This window comes from Hypanus sabinus, chromosome 12 (assembly GCF_030144855.1).
Source record: "Hypanus sabinus isolate sHypSab1 chromosome 12, sHypSab1.hap1, whole genome shotgun sequence".
NCBI classification, from domain to species: domain Eukaryota; kingdom Metazoa; phylum Chordata; class Chondrichthyes; order Myliobatiformes; family Dasyatidae; genus Hypanus; species Hypanus sabinus.
In genome coordinates this window covers 55,546,007-55,569,194 of record NC_082717.1, presented here as the reverse complement: position 1 = coordinate 55,569,194, position 23,188 = coordinate 55,546,007, and the positions used below count along the sequence as shown (strand labels likewise).

Sequence of the window (23,188 nt, the reverse complement as noted above, 5' to 3'; positions counted from 1 at the left end):
CACTTCATATTCAGCCTCTCAGCTTTGCTTAGGGAATATAAAGTGACCTTTGAAGTTTGAATATTGTTGCTGAACTAGAAATTGTACTAAGTTTGAAGAATTTATCAGTTGTGTTAAATAAATTATACATTTTTCCACAAAGTTAAGTCATTAAAACATATCCCAAATGTTTTTAAAACTTCTAATAATCTAAGATATCTGGTAATTGTTCAATAGGTCTATTGACAGCTCATGGTTTGGGGAGTGGCCTTCAGGATATGCTAACTCAGGCTGGTCAGAGCTCACAAATATGCCCCAAAATATAGCTGGCAGAGCTTCTAGTTTAATTGGATACAATCCAATCTACAAATAAGATAGCAGGTCAATGAACTTTCATTATCTAATGACCTTCAACCTGAGACATTAACTTTGATTCTCTCTCCTGTGATGTTACATGCCCCATTTAGCAGTTTCTGTATCATTTCACATCAAATTACCATTACACACAAGGTTCAGTTGCACTGGAACTGGCAGTAGCAGGGGGCAGCAGTACAACAAGAAAGACCGATCAACATTGTGCCTTTCAACCTGCCTGTTGTTTATATCAGGGACTTCTCTTGCTCTGCTATGGAAATTAAAGGGGAAGGATCAGAGACCAGGAATTTAGCTGAGGGGATTGTAGGGTTGGGGAGTTACTCCATTTGCACCATTCTAGCATATTTTTATGGAGCACATCAGACATACTTGGATAAAAGGAAAATCGGTGGAGGCAAGTTTAATTATGTTGGTCAGGATTTAAGCATTCTACTTACTTGCAGACAATCTAGGCAACGCCCATCTCCAAAAAGAGAGCTTAACCACCCAACGTTCGATGATATTACCATTGCAAGTCCCAAACTATCAACAACCAGTAGGTCAGAGACTGGGATTCTACATCCCCTCATACCCTGAACATTTCACTATCTACAGTCTCAAGTCAGAAGTGATGGAAAACTCTCCATCTTCCTGGATGATGCAGTTCCAAATCACTCAAAGCACCTGATGCCACCACCTTATACAGTTATCAGGCATTATCAACATAATTCCATTCAAATATCATTCTGGGTATATTCACATTACATTCCTTCATGGATCAGTATATCCTTCCAGAGGAGTGGTACCCAGATCCAATCTCAGTGCTCCTGGTGTGGTCCAAACAGAAGTACTACAGCAACTGTAAAATTTCTTACCCCTCGTACATGAGAATTAGGAGCAGCATCCCTTCAAGCCTGCTCCAACATTCAATAAGCTCAAACTGACCTGATTATAAGCTCAACTATGCATTCAAACCTACTCTGATAAGCTTTACACCCTTGTTTATCATCTTAAATCTACTTAATATTCAAAGATTGCTTCCACAGCCCTTTGAGGTAAAGGGTTCTGAACTACTGCACCATAAACCTCTTGAGAGAAAAATAATTTCTGCACCCTAAGTTATAAACTGTAAAAATTATTTCTAAATCCTGGTCAAAAAGGAAACATCTGCTCTATTCTGCCATTTCAAGCCCTCTCAGAACCTTGCATGTTTCACTCGCCCTTCTGAACTTCAGCAGAGACAAGTCTAACCCGTCCAACCATTCCTCCCAATACAACTGATCCATTTAGTGTCTTCTCCACATAAAAATCAGCATTACATTCCAAAGCTCAGTTGCTTGCACATTAATTGCTTAATGAACATCTTTATTTTAATCATGTACCTTTTCTAATTTTGTATAATATAATTAATTTGTTTTTCTTCTGAATATTACAACACTAATGCTATGCACTTATTCATACATATACTTGAAGCGCTGGAAAACTAAATTTCTAAATTTGACTTGGAAATGCATTTTTTTTACTAGACCTAAATCTTGAAGTTTCTTTTCCAACAGTATCAAGAAGATTGCAGCTGCTCAGACCAACAGTTCAATACTACCCTCTCAAGGGCAATTAGAGTTGAGCAATAAATGCCTGCCGCACCAGCAATGCCCAACTATCAAAAAGTGACAAAATAAAAATCTCAGTTTTTATCATCAAGCAACTGATCACATCTTGAACTGAAAGTGCCCACGAGAAACCTCAAGAAAAAAATTTAAACAACTAATAAATTAGTATAATGGAAACAGACCTCTGCTAAAAAAAAATGCTAATATTAAAAACAAACAGAATCAGGTTTAATATCACTGGCATATTGATACACCATCAATAACTCTCTGTGACATGAGGTGAGATATCGGCTTTTATTGACTGGAAAAAAGAACAAGCAGTAGTTGACCACCATACTACATCCTGGAGACTGAAGGCTGGGCTCAGGCCTCAATCGCCTTTATACCGGGGTCTGTGGGAGGAGCCACGGTCAGTGGGGTGGGGGGGGGGCCACAGGAGCAGTCAGCAGGGGGCGTGTCCAGACAGGTATATGTAGTTCACCACACATATGTTGTAAAATGTGTTGCTTTGTGGCAGCAGAACATTGCAATACTTAGTAACAAAACTATAAATCACAGTAAGTACATACAGTATATACTAAGTGCAAAAAGAGAAAGAAAAAAGTAAGCAGTGTTCACCAGTTCATTGCCCCTTCAGAAATATGATGGCAGTGGGAAAGAAGCTGTTCATGAAGAGTTGTGTCTCCAGGCTCCTGTACCTCCTGCTTGATGGTAGCAATGAGAAGAGAGCATGTCCTGGATGATTTATAGATGTCACCTTTTTGAGGCATCGTCTTTTGACAGTGTCCTCAACTGGCTAGTGCCAATGATGGAGCTAGCTAGTTTACTATCTTCTGCAGCTTTTTCTGATCCTGTGCAGAGGCCCCTTCATACCAGACAGTGATGTAACCAGCTAGAATGCTCTCCATTGTACATCGATAGAAACTTGCAAGCATTTTTGGTGATATACAAATACTCCTCAAACTCCTAACGAAATATAGCCACTGCCATGCCTTCACTGAAACTGCATCAATATGTTGAGCCCAGGCTAGATTCTCAGAAATATTGACATCCAAGAACTTGAAAGTACTCACCCTTTCCACTTCTGATCCCTCAATGAGGGCTGGTTCCCTCAACTTCCCCTTCCTGAGGTCCAAAATCAATTCCTTGGTCTTATTGATGTTGAGTGCAAGGTTGTGTTGTGACACCACTCAACCAACTGATCTATCTTGCTCCTGTTTACCTCATCACCATTTGAAATTCTGCCAATAATAGTTGTGTCATCAGCAAATTTATAGATGGTGTTTGAACTGTGCCCTAGTCACACAATCATGGGTGTAGAGAAAAAGTAGAACAGTAGGCTAAGCACACATCTTTCAGCGTGCCAGTGTTGATTGTCAGCAAGGAGATTTTATTTCCAATCTGCACAGACTGTGGTCTCGGTGAGGAAAATCAAGGATCCAGTTGCAGAGGGAGGCATTTGAGGCCCAGGATTTGGAACTTGCTGATTAGAACTGGGGATCAGATTGTGTTGAACTCTGAACTGTAAGCAGTAAACAGCAGCCTCACATAGGTATTACTATTGTCCAGGTGATCCAAAGCTGAGTGGAGAGCCAGTGAGAATGAATCTGCTGTAGATCTGTTGTGCGATAGGCAAATTGCAGCAGGTCCAGATCCAGCATTAGGACCTGATACCTCGTTCATGCTCTTGAAAACTTTTCTGACATTTGCCTCCAAGACAGGGGTCACAGAGTGACCAGATGCTGCAGGATTCACACAGGAGTAGTTTTATTCTCTTTTCAAAGCATGCATAAAAGACATTGCGTTTAGCTGAGAGTGAAGTATCATTGTTATCCATGGTGTTAGGTTTCACTTTGTAGGAAGTAATGGCCTGCAAACCTGCCAGTGCTGACAGGCATCTGATTCCATCTCTAATTTCAATCATAATTGTTTCTTCACTCTTAAAATAGCCTTCCATGAATCATAGCTGAATTTCTTGTATTGTTCTAGATCACTGGTCTTGAACGCCAGCTATCAGCAGACTACGAATCTCCTGGTTCATCCATGGTTTTTGGTTTGGGTATGGCCGGTATGCTCCTGATGGCACACAGGTCTTGATGAAGTCAGTATCAATATCAACTGCAGCATATTCATTCAGACTTGAAGATGCATCTTTGAATATTGTCTAGTCACCGACTCAAAGCAGTCCTATAAACGTTCCTCTGTTTTCCTTGACCTTCTTGGACTTCACCACTGGTACTCTTTAGTCTCTGCCTATACATTGGGAACAGACGTACAGGCAGGTGATTGGACTTTTCAAAAAGTGTGTGTGGGATGGCACAGTAAGCATTCTTGATGGTGGTAAAATTGTGGTCAAGTGTGGTGACTCTTCTGGTTCCACAGTGAAATGTTGGTGGTAATGTTCAAATACTGCTTCAAACTGGCCAGATTGAAATCTCCCACAATGACAGAGAAGGCATCATCGTGTGCAGTTTTGTGCCTGCAGATTATGCTGCTCACCTCTATTGGCCTGAGGTGGAATGGACACCACTACAGGATGATGGAAGAAAACTCCCTTGGCAAAGATATATTTGACCACTAGAAGTTCCAGGTCAGATGAGCAGGTTGAGTCAGAACCTTTTGTGCAACACGGCGAGTTAAACATAAATGATCATCGATTTCTTTGAAACCTGATATTGAAGGCTGTGACTAATCTTGTTCTTGCCTGTTCACAACTGGACCTGGAAACCTTTTGGTCTGGATGGCTGGCTCCCAGAGTATATTTTAATCAGCAGCATCTATACTCCCTACAAGGCTCCTGTGGCATTCAAGGACTTCTTTTTAAACTTTTGTACTGCATCAATGGGAAAAACATGTTCTATGATAATACAAAGATAACCTTCTATTAGCATTTCCTCTTCACTTAGTTAATAGTGTTGGAAACCTAACTAAAATCTATTAGTACATCAACAACCAATTGTTACCCTAAATGTTTTCAATGCACTATCCAAATACTGCTTTGTAGAAAGTGCCATTCTAGTTCCATCATAAATATAGCCCATCAATTTGATTAAAAATCAGAGTATCCATAGTGACATTGCACAAATATACATTAACACTGTAGGGATAGAGGCTGGGATTAACTGCAAATGAAAATCATTCTAAATGGGATTACTCCTCTAAATCCTCTCAAATTCAGTATTTATTAGGCTCAGAATGTCAACTTACAGATTACATTTCAGAAACACTATTTTGGAAACTAACACCATGTTTACAGAAAAAGAATTTTGGTCTGTGCATAGGGATTCATCTCTGGAGTTTATTCATCCACATAGTAGCCATTAAGCACCTTGTCCAGAATAGCCTTTAGAGAAGATAGTAAAAGCAGCTAACCATTCACAAAGAATGCAAGTTCATAATAACTTCTGTTCCACTCCTGGAATTTCAGTTATCAGAATTTATTTTTGAGCACGGTTTGAAAAAGAATGCTGCTAATGTCATATCATTGAATCAGAATAAACCAGGAGTTTCAAAGAGATCTCAATGCCATTTACCATTAATAATTTTCTGTATATCATATGATTAATGCTTTCAAGTAGTTGGTACTGTATAAATACTTTAAGGATAAATTCTTATCACAGATTTTCAAAGATTTCCAATTTCATTTCATTTCCTGTGCATGATACTAGTGTCTAAGCAAAATATTCCAATACTGTACCTACTAAACTTAAGGAAAATAGACTTCAAAATGATTTAGTTTAGCTCAGACTTTCAAAATTAGAGTAATAAACTATATGATCACCCAAGATTTATGAAGAAATAACAGAACAGGAAGTATCAGTTATGCCTTTGAGGTAGTCAGCAACACTTCTACATCATGTTCTACAAAGGCTCACAAAATAATGGACACGACTAGCTGTTGATATGATTTTAGGACACTTGCTGAAAGCAAATAATGTTTTCTTTATTAAACTGCACCTCAAAATATCACTAGGTCTATTAACTTGGAAAGGAATGCAAGGCAGATTAAATTGAATTGGCCACCCATTCCACATTTCTCATCCGATTTTCATTGTCATCGAGTAATCTGCTACAATTCAACTTATTGTTTAAGAATCTCTTCAATTCATTCGAAACAAATTCACTTGATAAGCTTAACTACCAAAATAAATTCTAAAAATGGAACAGATTATAGCTTTCTTAAATTTAAAAGGCTCTTGACATCAGTGTGATCAAGCAAACAGTTCTGTAGTTGTAATCCTCACTGGCAGTCACAGTTAGTTCAGATTGGCAACAACATCCTCGCCACTTTCACCATCAGGGTTGAATGTTCATCGCCCCTCTCTACTCACTGTATACTTATGATTGTGTGGCTAAGTACATCTCCAATGCTGTATTTAAGTCTGCTGCTGCTGGCCGAATTGAAAGTGGTATTGAAATCGCACGTAGAAGGAAAATTAAAAATCTTTTTGAGTGGTACCTCAACTACCTCTCACCCAAAGTCAGCAAAACCAAAGAGCTGATTATCAACTGCAAGAGGAAGAAACTGTAAATCCATCAGCAGTGTTAGAGGAATGGAGGTGGAGAGGGTCAGCAGCTTTAAATCCCTTTGCATCAGTGTATCAGAGGATCTATCCAGGGACTAGCATATAAGTGCCATCACAAACAAACAACAACAGCACCTCCACTTTCTTCGAAGATTCTATAGATTTGACATGTTATCAAAAATTTTGACAGACTTCTATAGATTCACAGAGTATTCCTAACTGGTTGCATCATGGTCTGGTATGAAAACACCAATGCCCAGAAACAGAAAGTGGTGGATATAGCCCAAAACAGGCCAGTGAATGCCCACACAAAGTACACTGCAGATGCTGTGGTCAAATCAACACGTACAAAAGCTGGATGAACTCAGCAGGTCGAGCAGCATCCGTTGAAATGAGCAGTCAATGTTTCAGGCCGAGACCTGACGAAGGTCTCGAAACGTTGACTGCTCATTTCAACGGATGCTGCCTGACCTGCACAGTTCATCCAGCTTTTGTACCAGTGAATGCCCACTCCCCCACCCATATGGCTTCATCTAACACCTTTGAGCTTCTACTCTTTCCCCTCCCCCATGCTCTTATTCTGGCTTCTTTGTCTTTCGTTTCCAGTCCTGATGAAGTCTCAGCCCAAAACGTCAACTGTTCTTTCTTTTCCACAAATGCTGCCTGACCTTCTGAGTTCCTCCAGCATTTTGTGTGAGTTGTATCTCCTGCATTTGTGAAAAATACAACACTTGCATCAGTGACCGACACAGTCCCAGGATGTGCTGGGGACTGCCTGCAAGTGTTGCCATCCTTCCGGTGACAACATAACATGACAACAACTTAATAACCCTAACCCGTTGGTCTTTAGTTTGTGGGAGGAAACCAGAGCACCCAGAGGGAGCCCACATGGTCACAGGAAGAATATACAAACTCCTTACAAACACTGGTGGGAATTAAACCCTGATCACTGATACAGTAAAGTGTTGCACTAACCCCTATACTGCTTCCTTTAGCACAACAGTAATTTCTATTCAGCTTGATTTCTAAATCTCCCTTGCACGATTTGTTAACTTACAGAATAGTGCCAGTAGCATGACAGCCCCCTTCGTGCTATTTGACTATAACTTTATGGATTCTATCCCTATGTCTCAAGAACCTTTTCTCTTCAACTCCATAATATCATAGTCAATTAGAAAAGCAACCCCACTTTCTTTCTTTCCTACTAATATTTTGAACATTATGCATTCAGGAATATCCTGTCCTCTTTTAATCCATCATAGTCATGTAATAAAATGGTCCAGTGACAATTTGTTCCTGCTGTTTAACAATTAATTCAACAGACGTAGTAGAAAACACACACCAGTCTTCATTGCAGGTTTAGCAGTGGAAGGGGTGAGCAATTTCAAGTTCCTGGGCATCAACATCTCAGAGGATCGATCTTGAGTCCAACACATTCTTGAATCTGAGATGCAGTGGAATTTGGGAGTCCTTGTGCAGAACATCCTAATGGTTAACTTGCAGGTTGAGTCAGTGGTGAGGAAGGCAAATGCCATGACAGCATTAACTTCAAGAGGTCTAAAATACAAGAGTAAGGATATGATGCTGAGGCATTGGTGAAGCCTCACCTTGAGTATTGTGAACAGTTTTGGGCCCCTCATCTTAGAAAAGATGTGCTGTCATTGGAGAGGGTCCAGGAGGAGATTCACAAGGATGATTTCAGGAATGAAAGATTTATACAAGAAACATTTGATGGCTCTGGGTCTGTATTCACTGGAATTCAGAAGGACAAGGGGGATCTCAGTGAAACCTTTCAAATGTTGAATGGCCTAGACAGAGAAGATGTGGAAACGATGTTTCCCATGGTGGGAGAGTCTAGGACAAGAAGGCGCAGCCTCAGGAGGGAGGGGCACCCTTTCAAAACAGAGATGTGGAGAAACTTCTTTAGCGAAAGGGTGGTGAAATTGTGGAATTTGTTGCCATATGCAGCTGTGGAGGTCAGGTCATTGGATGTATTTAAGGTAGAGATTGATAGGTTCTTGATAGGACATGGCATCAAAGGTTACGGGGAGAAGGCCAGAAACGGGTTGAGGAGGAGATAGATAAAAGGATCAGCCAAGATTGAATGGTGGAGCAGACTCAATGGGCCAAATGGCTTAATTCTGCTCCTATGTCTTATGGTCTTATCTACAAAGAAGGCATAACAGCTGCTCTACTTCATTAGGTACAAGGAAATTTTGCATGACACCAAATACTCTTACAAGTTTCTACAGAAATATTCTGACTGGTTTCATCACCGCTTGGTATGGAACTCCAATGTGCAGGATTGAAAGAGGCTGTGGAGGGTTGTAACCTCAGTCAGTTCCATCACAAGCTTGATACTCCCCACTGTAGGAAGCAGCATGCATCATCATGGACCCTTAGCATCTGGGACAAAATAACACCAATACAAGCCTTTTCTTACCACTACCACTGGGGAAGAGGTACAGGAGCAAGAAGACCCAAACTCAGTCATTTAATATCAGGTTCTTCCCCCCCCCCCCCCCACTCCTGGAAGCAGATTTCCGAATGAGCTACATGTTCTACTTCATCATTCCTCTCTTGTACTTTACACTGTTTATTTTACAGCATTGTAATTTTATGTCTTGCACTGTACTACCACCAGAAAACAGTAAATTTCACAACATACATCAGTAATAATAAACCTGATTCTAATTCAGATACAAAATCCCCTTCCTTTTCTGATTGCCTGCCAAAGTTAAGGCTTTTTTAACTCCTCCACATCTGAACCAACATAGCAATAGCCACTTGCATCCACACACAAAGTTCAACAGATATTACAGGTATTAGACATAATCAGGAATGGAAACCATAGCCGAGTTTCTGATTTTTCACTTCTTGCCTTAAACAGACAAACTGATTATTAGTTCTACCGCCTTAGAACAGAATCACGTTTAAAGTGTTAAACCTTCAAAAATGAAATATATTCTATTAAAATAAATGTATTAGTAAATAACACAACTGCCCAGAAACAGAAAAGACTGCATCACATTATTCTTGATAAAACAAATCCACACAACTCAAAAATAGGATGATAAGGGATTATATCAAAGATAAATTAATTGTGCAAATTATTTATGATGTACTTAATGTCCTGATGAAGGGTGTTAGCCCAAGACGCAGACAGTTTGTTCTTCTCCATTGATGCTGCCTGAGCTGCTCAGTTCCTCCAGCATTCTGTGTGTTGCTCTGGACTGTCATCATCTGCAGAATTTCTAATGCTTAACATCATCTTTGAATAATGACAATTGAAAAGTTGTAAATTCTTTTCTACATCGTTACAATAGCCACACTTTGCAAGTATATTTTGTTGGTCATTGATTTGTGATCTCAGAGTTATATATCATGGAATCAGACCCTTTGTCCCATTAAGTCCACATTAACCATGATTTTACAATAATCCTATTTAATTCTCCCCAAATTCCCATCAACTGTTCCCAAATTCTACTACTAACCTACAAGTGACAATTTAAGTTTATTGATTGAGATACAGTGTGAAGTAGGCCCTTCGAGCCACACCACCCAGCAACCAATTAGAACCATCACCTAATCACAGGATAATTTACAAGGACCACTTAACCTACCAACTGATCGGTCTTTGGAACGTGGGAGGAAACCAGAGCACTCAAGGAAACCCACACAGCCACAGGAAGAACATACGAACTCTTTACAGACAGCGATGGAAATTAAACCCAGATTGCCGGTACTGTAAAGCATTGTGCTAACCACTATATTACATTGCCACCAAATTATCAACTTACAGTCCTCTGAACCTAGCTTCATATAAAACAGCAAATACGAGCAAGAAATATAAATGTTTCAATAATATATTCGCATTACATCTTATAAAATGAAACAATTTTAACACAAATTTGACATTGATTCTGCTTTTTTTAAAAACAATATGATAATCTCCTAGAGACTGAGGTTCAAGCATGATAGTTTCTGGTAAGCCAACCTTGGTTTAATTTGGCACTTCAGAAAGAAAACGTTATGAGAAAGCTGCCAGCAGCAGGGAATGGACCAACCTTTAGATCTGAATATTATCAAAAAAATAGCCAGAAAAGAAAATAAATGTAAAACACAAATAAACATTTTTGTGATTACAATCATTGTGCATCTAACTGGAGTCAAAATAGCTTAAACTTTGCTGAACATCTAATCATTGAGTTAGAGACATCAATCTACAAATTAACCTGCAGATGGTAGTCAAAACAACCTCTCTGAGAGTCTGGAACATTTTGTGACTAACTGTATACTTCAACTTCCAACTTCAAATACCATCCCATCAACAGTACAGCATTGTATCAATTTTATGGAGCACTGCATAGTCTACATAAGATAGATAATTCAATGTTCAATGTTCATAGATAATTTATTGATCCCAAAGGCAATTAGTGTCACAGTAGCATCAGAAGTGCAGATAAACAAATATTAGAAGTAGGAAAGCTTTTAAAAAAAAAGTTAGCTTAAAAATAAGGTGTACAAGATTTACAAGTCAAATTTAATGTTACATATAGGCAAGAAATTTAGTATCATCACTTAATCCCCCACTCTAGATCATTTCAGGGGTGTATGCTTATTGTTAAACAGAGACTCATTCAAGTGTTCCAGTGAAAAGTTGAAACCAACAAAAGGGTTCTTCTTGTCCTCCCTTACCACCCATGAGCCTCCGCACCCAACACATCATTGTCTACAACTTCCGCCATCTTCACCCTACCATAAAATGCATTTTAACCCCTCCCCCCACTACTCACTTTCTACAGGTATCGCTCCCTCCATGACTCTCTTCTCTATTCGTCCCTCCCCACTAATCTCCCTACCAGCACTTATCATTGCAAGCAACATAAGTGCTATACCTGCCCATTCACTTGCTCCCTCACCTCCATTCAGGGTCCCAAAGTCTTTATAAGTGAGGCAAAACTTCACCTGTGAACCTGTTGGGTTCATCTACTGCAGCCAGTCCTCCTGATGCAGCCTCCTCTACACTGCTGAGACACGACATAGATTGGTGAACCACATTTTTGAGCATCTCAGCTCCTTCTGCAAAAAGCAGAGTTTCCCAGTGGCCATCCATTTTAATTCCTATCCTCATACCTGTTCCAACATGTCAGTCCACAGCCTCCTCTTCTGCCATGATGAGGCCACTCTAAGGTTAGAGCAGCAACACCTCATGTTCTGAGCATAGACCTCTAATCTGGTGGCATAAGCATCAGTTTCTCCAACTTCCTGGGATTTTCTTTTCCCTTTCCCTCTTCTTCAATTCCCCACTCTGACCTCTTGTCTCCTCTCCTCACCTGCTTATGGCCTAGTGCTTGTCCTCATTCATTTTCTCCCATAATACACTCTCCTATCAGATTCCAACTTGACCAGCCCTTTGCCTATTCCACTTAGCACCTCCAAGTTTCTTACTTCATCCCTCCTCTCACACCCACCTGGCTTCACCTATTACCTTCTAGCTTGTCCTCTTTCCCCTCCCCCCACCTTCTTATTCTGGCATCTTCCCCCTTGCTTCCCAGTCTTGATGAAAGGTCTTGGCCCAAAACGTTGACTGTTTATTTATTTTCATAGATGATGCCTGACCTGCTGAGTTCCTCTACTATCTTGAGTGTGTTGCACCAGCATTACTAGCAGGTCTTCTTTTCAATGAAGAGCTCAACTAATAGAAGAAAATTAGGTTCACTCCGTTGACTCCTATCCTAGCTTTCCCATTGATGTCAAAGTAACCAAATACAGGAACAACAAAAGCAAATTGTCCCCTTGTTCCATCCAATCTTGGTATCCTTTGAGATGAGTATTCAGAGCTTGCACTGTTATTTCCATCCAACTTTGCTTTAGATCATATTTGTGACATCAAGCTCATATTGCATCTATGAAATTTTGTCTGCTTAGAAGTCTGCAATAAAGTTTATGCAAAAAAACTACCTCCACAAGAAAATTGGTTTCATGAACTGAGAATAAATATACACAAAATACATTAATCAAAATACAAAAATTGGAAAATTTACAATACAACTTTGATCTAACCTACAGAATTTAAGGGAATGCTATACTATAATACAGCTGACATGCTATCATTCATAAACTCTGCAGAAATTTCCCTGAAATATTTCTCTCATTTGTAGACAGGAAATAATAACCCTATAAAACACAATCAATGATTGATCCTTCATTTGTCACCTATTGCCCTTCATTACACCCGTTTTGATCTTCCACTTATCAGGACTACCACAGGAAATGCTACTCTGAATCATCTTATTATTGAGTCATAAAGTAATAGGGCATAGAAACAGACCCTTTGGCCCAACTTATTCTTGGCAACTGATGTTCATCTCAGTCAGTCCCATTAGCCCATATCCCTCTAACCCTTTTCTATCCATCTACCTATCAGAATATCTTCTGAATAACAACTTCCTATGACAGATTTTTCCATGTTGCACACCATCTGCATGAAGAAATTGACTGTCAGGTCCCTTTTAAATATTTCCCTTCTCACCTCAAGTCTTCACCTTCTAGATTTTTTATTCACTTTCCTTGGGAAAGTAACTGCATACATTCACTCAATCTATACTTATCATGTTGTACACCTCTACAGGGTCACCCCCATCTTTTTTGCACTCTTTCTAGTTCATTTTCTATAACAGCACAACTAAAATTGTACATAGTATTCCAGATGTGACCTCAACAGGGTCTCATAAAACTGCAACACAATGTTCAATACTCAATGGAGGCACAAGAGATTGCAAATGCCGAAACTTGAAGCAATACACAGTCTGTTGGCTAAATTCAGTGGGTTGAGCAGCAGCGGGTGGTGGGGGAGGGGGGGGAAGAAACAGTCAATTTCTTTTCTCCCACCAATGGGGCTCTTCCAACCAAGTTTCTCCAGTAGGCTGTGTTTCGTTCCTATACTCAATTCTCTGAATGAAGACCAGCATGTCAAATGCCTTCTTCGCCACCCTGTCTACATATGATAGCACTTTCAGGGAATTCCTAGGCCCCTCTGCTCCACAAAACTGCCAAGACCCTACCACTTACCCTGAAAGTTCTTCTCTGGTTTGACTTCCCAAAATGCAAAACCCCTCACTTATCTGGCTTGAATACCATTTGCTACTCCTCATCTCACTTACTACCTGATCAAGATCCTTTTGTAATTTTTGATAATTTTCTTCACTATCTACCCATGCCCCATCCTATTTTATGAAAAACACAAAGGTTAAAAGTTCAAAGGTTAAAATTCAACCTTATGATTTCAATGAAATAAGCTTTCCTTTTGATAGAACCATATTCTTTGTTAAGAATTTACATCACTGGACTAACACATAATAAACAGCTCCTCTAATCATTTATTAAACTAGTGAAAGGCTAAACAACTCAGGTAATTGGAACCTGTGCATCCAAACAATGCCAGAAAAAAGTAAGAGCATCTCCAACCACAAACACAACCCGGCAACAACTGCTTTCAGTACAACTGTAGGCGTCAGCTGAGATTAGGATCCATCTCACTAGTTAAGTCTTTATTAACTGACATAGTATGGGCTCAGACATGATAATTAGCCAACTTGGTCAAAGTAATGAAGTCAAACAATGCTACAAAATAATGACACAGTCAGAAGGCAACTCTCCCAAAGAGAAGGTGGCAAGAAGAGGAAGATGCAGGAAATACTCACTAGGAAATCCAGTTTGGAGGTACACAAAAAAAGGTTATAACCACCAAGGTAAAATATCTAATGAAACTCACCTCTGCAGTTTTAGAATGCAAGTAACTAATATAAAAAGTACAATTTTAAAAGGAGAGGAAAAGACATCTTCTGACACAATATACTTGAATGTTTAATTCACTACAGAGTAAACCATAAAGTACTAAGCAAAGGTGTAATCCACACTATTTGTTGAAGGATCATATTTCTACCAGGCAAAATTAGCATCACTACAACTGGATTCAATGCTCTTCAGCAAGGGAAAGCAAGTAACCCAACATTCAAACTCCTAATCACAATATAGTGACCCTTTCCAAGAGGTGCATTTGTACGGCCTCTCTGTTAAATCATATGCAAACTGATTGAAGATAGCAGTCATTGCCAAGTTCTCACATACAAAAATTTCCCAACAATCAATGTCTTTTTGTTTTTAAGATATAAAACTTGAGCAAAATAAACAATCCTTAAAGATTTTTCCTCATTTAAAAGCATTGATATGACCAGCATGCCAAACACTAAAATGAAGGCTTGAAAGACAGAAACATCTTAGAAAAGCAAAGGAGACAAAACACTACAGTTCAAGAGAAGGCAGAGAATTAGACTTGAACAGAATAACTGCAGTCAACACACCACCAAGCTGATTATCAGATAAGGACATTTACTTACATTTCACACTGGACAGATATATTTTTGGAGATTCTGTTGTAATGAACAATGAGATACAGTATTTAGACAACCATTGATACAGACAGAACTCATCAATACAAAACTCAAATATTTCTGAAATGGAACACATCAATAATGAGCCAGAAAGTATGTTAGCAGCTCCTGGTACATTTTTGATTTACTTTACCTGTACTTCTACTTAGCTCTTATGATAAGTGTTTTTATTATTTCTCTTGCAAAACCTGTAAAGTGCTATTTGCTCAAATATTATCACCTTCTGTTAAATAAAAGTGAACTGAAAATGGTAACAAATCGTTTACCTCATGTTGCACTTCATACATATGGGAATCAAGGGCTACCACTAAGATTAAACAAGGTCACCAAAATAAAAACATTTTTACATTTCAAGAAAAACTCTTAAGATCACAGTAATCCAAACAATGAAGCAAGTGGTATTAACAGCTTCTGGATATCCAACATTTGCCCTGTACTGATTAAAAAATTTTAAAACTTTAAAAATTATCTATCAGCTTGTCAAAATTGAAAGGGGATTATTACGTATATCAACACACCCAACACATTTGGTACATATATGTTCACATATTAATTAGCTAATAAGATCCAAAAATAAATAATTGGTAAATTCAATTTTAATCTTAATGTGGAAATTATTTCTGAATCCTCATAATACTTCTTTCATTTTTTATTGTGATTCCCATAAGATGAAGCTTTCAAGTTTAAACATAGAAGTCTACTAGAACTTGAAACTACTTTAATACCATGCTATGAATTCATCCTTGTAATTCTTTGTTGAGTAGAGATGATTTTTCCCCCTAAAGAATTACAGACTATATTCACACAATGAATTTCAGGGCCTTGGAGCAGAAAGTTAAGTAGGTTTATTGGAGCTATCTCCTTGTCACACATATGGACTCAAGATAATTTTTTAAAATACTTCTGAACCCTTATCTAATTATAAATACAAATCTTCCCTTTTTAAAAACTGTTTCCCTTTCTGAAGTGCCATCCTTCAAATGAAAGGTCTGCTCTCTCAAGTGGATGGAAATGATCAGGACGAGGTAAGTGATCTACTGCCTGACCTACTGCCCAAAATTTATTCCTTATTCAACTTCACAAAAGCAGACCACTTGATTATTAATACTACTACTCATGGGAGATTGCCATGCTTACATTGGCTTTCATATTTCCAATATTATATATGCAATAAGTTTCAGAAAATCACTCCTCAATGACTCAAAATACATGATAGGCAATAAATAAATGCAAATACTTTTATAGAAAAAAAAGGCAAATTAAGGTTTTCTGCATTATCTGGATACAATTTGGAATGTACCACTATAAGAGACTTTGGGAACAACTACAATATCAGTTATCCAAAGAGAAGTGTAGAACACATATGTAACATGAAAAAGTGAACAGACTAATAGAGAAAAGAAAGGGAGTGGATTTAGTAAACAAAAAGATCAGGCACTGAAAATTTCAGTGCTTTTGGCACTGAATTTCATTTTGAACTCTTCAAACCTAAAGTCCTTCATGGTGACAGCTACTGCACATGGCTTTTGACCAGCTTGACTTAGGAGTTTCCAGATCTCCGACTCTTTCACTCATATCTTGGCTTTAAAAAGTATTGTAGTTCACACCAGTTGTGCCATGGCAATTCCAATAGCCAATTAACCCCTAAATCCCATCCCAATCAGCCTTGCGTGTCTCTCCAATTACCCATCCATGTGTTGGGAAAAAAAGATCTAGCTAGAGCCAAAGAGGATTGCACATATTTCACTACAGTCATCATTTAGTTCCAATTTGATTTATTCTAGACATTCCACCTCAATAACTTAAGAAGTCATGTTCATGGTTCTGTGCTAAGAAATGCTACATAAGAATTGACAACATTTTTGCTACGTCACACCAAGTCAGCATCGACATAAATCACCAAATAAAATTACAGAGGAGAGATTCAACAATAATGCTCACAATAATGTGCCTTAATTCTAACATTGTGCAATCATCTCTTTTCCATCTTTGCTTATTTTTTAACTGGACATTTATATACTGTGGGTTAACATCTTTCTGGAATCAACCAAAATGCATTTTCATTGGAAGCTTTAAACTATCAGGGTTTGGATTGGTTTTAAAGATGACTCTTAAAAGGAGAAATATTCAAACCCAATTAAATACCAATCAAACATTGAGCAGCATTTATTTAGTTTATGCAATTTTTGCATGTTATTTCAGTCATCTGAAGACATCAGCACCAGTGTAAAGAACTTGTAGACTACTAATAAACTGTAACTGGACACAAGTCAACAATGCAGAGCATAGTTTGAACTTATTCTTAAAAGATATTTGTTGCCAGTGTGAAGGCCCCATTAGCTATTAGCCAAATTAATCATCTCTAAACCTGCAGTCAATCAAACAAGAATTTAACTGGCTACACAGTTACATGACACATCTCAACTATTTTAGAACTGCACAAGATGACTGTGCCGCAAAGATATACTTAAAGCAATCAAGTTTCTGCTTGGGCCATCAAATTTAGGGTTTTGGAAATGAATTAATAATCTTCTGTAAGCAACCCAAATTTAAATTGAAATCAAGACTGGATCAATATTTACAGTAGGCCCACCAGAAAATAGCCACAACACACTTAACACCATTTTTTTGCACTGCTTTACAATCATGATCTTTTAGCTACACACTGGCATTAAATGTTGCAGTTCCTTTCATGCCTTCCTTCAAATCAGAAAATCACTGTAACAAAAATTATTCATCTGGAAAATACAGATTATAAGAATTATGTTCCATTAATTAACAAACTGAAAGGCATATCATTAAAGTTTAGCGTTGCCTTTCAAAGAAACAGTACAATATTGAGCCTGGAATAAAGTTTGCTTTGGAGCTTTACTATCTGGCAAGTACATTCTTTAAATTTCATTTACCTGACACAAGAATATTGATGCCTTTGGAGTTTTTAAAAGGAGATTCCTCCTTTAATTCCTGTTAATTACGAAATCCATTTTAAATGAAAGTCTATGAAACGTGTTTACAACTAAGAAAAGGATTTTATATTACAATTTGTACATTTGATATGAAACATCTTGTGATATGAAACAGATATTTATGGCAATAATGATGATGGTTTGTTTTATATATTTTTAAGCAGGAAGGCACAAACCAGTTCAAAGAATAAAATCTATATTACTTAAATGATCTGCAATTCAGCTAATTGCAAGTAATCCAATAACTGGTTTTTATTATTGGAAAAGCAATGTGATTTTTTTTTTGAAATCCTGATAGACTTTAATTATGCACCATATAGAGGACCAAAGGTCCAAACACCCACAATTAGGATATTTCTGCTGAAGATGGGCTGTTTGTTATTTAATATTGATAAGGGAAAGATTAAAATGCATTTTATCAGTAAACCTGGTACATTAATAGACTTAAACAACGTATGCACTGCTATCTATTGCACTGTGGCACATGAGTATAAATTTGCTATGCAATTAAAATTACTTATTTAGATGGAAAAATAAGTGGCTGTCACTTATTGTGTACCAAAAGACTGCAGTTAAAATTTAAATAGAAATCTTACAGCTTATCACCAACAAAAAGCACTACTCTTTTATATATTTAAGTTGCTGCCTAAAAACATATTGTATTTTTGGTTTTAATAGGAATTAGGATTTCTTAAATGTTTTGCATAATGCATTGATTTCATGCATTAATTGTGGTGTTACAATAAAACCCGCAGAATGGTCTACCTGCTCGTTTTCAAATTAACAATGTATGGGTATTACACTATAAAAGATAGATAAGATGCGCAAGCAAATAAACATGCATCAGTAACCTTCGTGCAGTTATTAAACACATGCGTTATTGGCGCATGTGGCCAAACGCATTCTATTAATGCACTGAAATCAATACACTAAGCCCCAAGTGAATCAGATATTGTGGCTATGTGCCTGTAGTCTCTGCAAAAACACCTGTGGTTTCAGTAGGTCTACCAACCCACCATTCATCCCATTGTATATACTTCTGTGATGAGGCGAAAGCTCGTCTGCTGCTGCCGCCGATGGTCTCCGCAGAGTTCCTTCCCTGCTGCTGCTGCCCAGGTGTTTAAAGTGCTCAGAATTGCCTCCGTAGTGTTGTTTAAGGCGCTCGGGGCTAGCACCCCGGTGCTGCTGCAGATGCTCCGGAGTCGGGGTGCCAATCATCATGTGCTTTGGGTGCTCGGGACTCGAGCTGATCATGTGCTTGGGGAGGTGCTCGGCGCTGCCGCTCATGTGCTTGGGCAGGAGCTCTGGGCTGCCGGTGTTCAGGCTGTGCTTCTGGTGCTCGGGGCTACCTCCTCCTCGGTGTTTTTGCAGGTGCTCGGGGCTGCCCCCGCCGGGTGCCCGGTGCTTCTGGAGATGCTCGGGGCTGCCCCCTGCCAGCTGGCTGTGGTGCTCGGGGCTGTCGGTGCTGCCCGTGCTGGAGGTACTGCTCCCGTCGCCCACATCTCTTGAACCACTTGTGGCGCTCAGGTGCAGCAGACTGGACTGACTGTCTATGGAGCAACGGCTGCCCACACCCCTCTCCTCGTCCAGCAGCAGGCACATCTCCTTCAGCTCCAAGTTCTCTCTCACCACCTCGTCCTGCTTGGCCTCCAGCTCCTTCATTTTCTGCAGGTACAAGGTAACTTCTTTGCGCATCACTCCCGCAGTGTACCTGCCCAGCCGCTGCCACTCCCGCGACACCTTCTTGCCTTTCTGCCGGTCATCGTCCAGGAAGCAGCAGAGGTCCCTGAGCTCCTGGTTGTCCTCCTGTAGCTTTTGGTTGATGTCTTTCAGCCCCCGAATCTCAGTCAGGTGCACCTGCAACCGCCGGTTCACTTCTTTGATCAGGTTGCTGTGATCGATCATGACCGTCATCTTTTCGGCATCAGATCTCCGAAGTCTCCTCACCAGCTCCTCCTTACTCCACTTCATCAGCTCTTCGTCCGCAATTTTTGACAGGTCCTCCCGCGAGCCTTCTGCGTTCTTAGTCATTTTTATTTTGGACAATAGTACAAATAGAAATAGTTTTCCTTGTGGATATATACGGATCTATTCCGCCCCACAAATTATTTCTTGTGCCGGTCAGCGCGGGGCATGGTTGTGCTGCGCGCTCCGCAGCCGCGCCACCGCTGAATGACTGGTCGCGAGATGCTGCGGCGCGAGCCCCGGTGCCCGGGCTTCCGACGAAGGCAGCCCGGGGAGTGTCAGTGCGCATGCTTGCGCGAAATGCGACCTGGTACTTGTAGGCTCCACATTGCATAATGTTGCAGCTGGAAACAGAAAGAAAGAAAAATACTGCGGATGATGAATTCTTTATATTAAAATGCAGAGACTTGGGAGAATAGAGAAAAAGCAGTCACGCCCAAGAACCAGCACTTTATTTTTATTGCCGTGGGATAGATTTGACTAGACCAGCCACCTTTTTTCTTTTCATTGCAAAAGCAGGCAATGTGAATCACCCCCTGCCTTCACAAAGCCAAATCTTTAAATGCTCCCTTGCTCCTTTTTACACATGCAGGTGATTATATTTACTCAACTTTTTCAGATAGTTCAGAGAGATTCGCAGCTAATGAAGAATCTATGAATTCAAATCACACTATCAAGAAAACAGCTAGATTTCACCTAGTAAGCCCTGCAAACAACCGTGTGATAATTGGATTGATCTCAGAAAACGGCTTGCCAAAGCCATTTTTGTCATCTATAAAACACAATACATATGTGAAAGAGTACTGTAGTGTTGCTACTGCGAAACTGCTCACTGTCCAGTATTGTAGGCTTGTTTAGATGTCTCTTAAACATTGGGAGAGCACCTGCCTCAATCAGCTTCTCAGCTAGTGCATTCTAAATTGCAGCCACACCCTGGGTGAAAAGATGCCCCAGGTCCCTTCAAAAACTCATACTCCTTAACCTAAACCAATGTCCTCTGTTCTTAGACAACTCAGTCATAGAGAAAGGATTCCCACCAGCTACCCAAGCTAAATCATGAATATGTACACTTCAAGGATTTTATTTCCAAAATCTGCATTTTTTCATGTTCATTTATAGCAGAAAGTACTGTTTTTCTATTTGACGTTAAAAATATCATTCATCACGTGAATTTTTTAAAAATCAGCTAATATTGAAATGCAGTGTGCAGCGATGTTTCACAGCTTGCTGGCATTAGCACATTCAGGCTTTAAAAGAATTCCAGAGGGAGAGATAGTAGAACGTTAACAATCTGAGGGACAATTTTTTCAAAGAGTGGAGGTTATATGAAATTAACCGTCAGAAGAAGTGGTGGAAGCATGCACAATTACAGGGTTTCTAAAATATTTATACAAGTACTTGGATTGAAATTGAATATAGAGATACAAGCTTAATGCCAGCAAAGGAAATTAGCATAGAGGGCATCTTAGACAGCATGGGCCGAATGTCCATTGACTCTTGTCAAAAAAGCCTTGACTGATAGCAATAATAGCTAACAATGTCATCAGTCCATTCCTAGGTGGACACTCAGGATCAAGGGTGACTTGCCTCTAGTTCTTGTGTTATAAGGTGACCAATGAGACATGAGCAGACTCTTCCACAGATGATAAAATGGGCCAATGGCAATTTGTCATGAGGTGTGCCCTTTATACTTCTGACTGCTTCCTCTTCTCTTGGAACAAGCATGTGGCAGGGCATCTTACAAGTTAGTGGGAATGTTGTATTTGTTTTAAGGAGACTTTGAAAACATTTTTTCCTCACCACCCTTTCACATGACAAAGTTCAGAACAGAGTCTGCTTTGGGAGTCTGTTGCTGGATAAATGAAAAGCATGGCTTATGCCTGGAGCTGACTGAGTGCAATTGCAGCCTGAGTACTGGCGATCTTTATCTGGGAGATGTCACTGACACTTATCTATCTATCTATTTATTTAGCAATATGGGACAGAGTAGCTCTTTCTGCCCTTCAAACCACACCCCTCCCCGTGACGCCCCGGTAGTCCCAATTTACCCCAACCCTATCATGGGACAACTTACAATGACCAATTAACCTAACTAGTACACCTTTGGACTGTGGGAGGAAACCAGAGCACCCAGGGAAAACCCACGCATTCCACAGGGAGGATGTACAGAGACTCCTTACAAATGGAACTGAACTCTGAACTCGGATGCCCCTAGCTACACTACTGTGGTGGCCACTGGTTTCCTGCGTTTCCAGTGGATTTGGAGAATTGTGCAGAAACAGCTTTTGTGGTATCCTTCCATGCCTTTAGGTGCCTCCTAGGTCTCAGTAGCACATAGGACAGAGACCATTGGTGCCTGGAAGTCCATGAGTTATATGGGTTGGGGATTGTAATTGTTGGTGATTTTTCTTCTGCAAGTGAAGAGGTTGGGGATTGTTATTGTCACTTTTTTTCCTGCTGGTGAGGGAGTTAAAGATTGCTATTGTCACTTTTTTTCTGCAGGGGAGGTGGTGGGGGGATTATGGATTCTGCAAGTTTTGCTTCTTTTTCATGCTGGGGGAAAAAGTTGATATATTTTCTTTCTGTATTTCATGCCTATCTGGAGAAGACAAATACCAGTTGTACATGTGTAACTTTGACAATAAAATGAACCTTTGAATGATAGAGCAAAACAACATTTATACAGGTCCTTCAGTCTAACAAGTCCATGCAAACCAAAGTTCCCACCCAGTTAGTCTTAATTTCCTGCGTTTGGCCCACATCCCTTTAAGCCCTACCTCTCCAGGGCAACTTAACTATTTAAAAGACATATATATATATATACTTAATGTAACTCAGTTTTTTTCTCTATTTATTTATCATGTATTTCCTTGTACTACTGCCATAAAGATAACAATTTTAATGACATATTTTGGTGATATTATATCTGATTCTGACTACCTGCATGAAAGAGTTGATCCTCAAGTTCTTTTTAAACATTTCGCCTCTGATGCACTAGTTTGGGTCTCCCCTACTCTAGGGGAAAGACTCCTACTATCCAACCCATGTACACCTCATAATTTTAAGCCATTATACATGGTCACCCCTCATTTTCTTATATTCCAAAGATTAAAGACCGAGTCGAGCCACATTTCTTTGTAACTGAGAGTCTTCTGGTCCTGGCAACTTTCATAAATCTTTTCTGCACTCTTTCCAGATTAACTACAGTTTTCCTGTAACAGGATATTGCCTTTACACAATACTCCAACTGCAGCCTCATCAACAACTGCAACATAATTCTCATCGCATTTTCACTACTGTCTCTCTGACACCCCTTTCAAATAATTATGCCC

General features: G+C 39.5%; 1 protein-coding gene across 4 annotated transcripts in view; it reads right to left on the bottom strand.

The window, feature by feature from the left end:
* ccdc85a (coiled-coil domain containing 85A) overlaps positions 1 to 22,526 on the bottom strand; it is a 495,192-nt gene extending 472,666 nt beyond the window's left edge. For 2 of the 4 annotated variants that reach the window (XM_059985983.1, XM_059985985.1), the window contains exon 1: positions 18,908 to 22,522. In XM_059985983.1, the coding sequence (XP_059841966.1) occupies positions 18,908 to 19,922 (1,015 nt within the window). In that variant the 5' untranslated portion in view covers positions 19,923 to 22,522. Of the gene's footprint in view, positions 1 to 18,907 lie in introns of all 4 variants that reach the window. The other 2 variants (XR_009515121.1, XM_059985984.1) reach the window with 2 other exon arrangements.
* Positions 22,527 to 23,188: the final 662 nt, after the last annotated feature.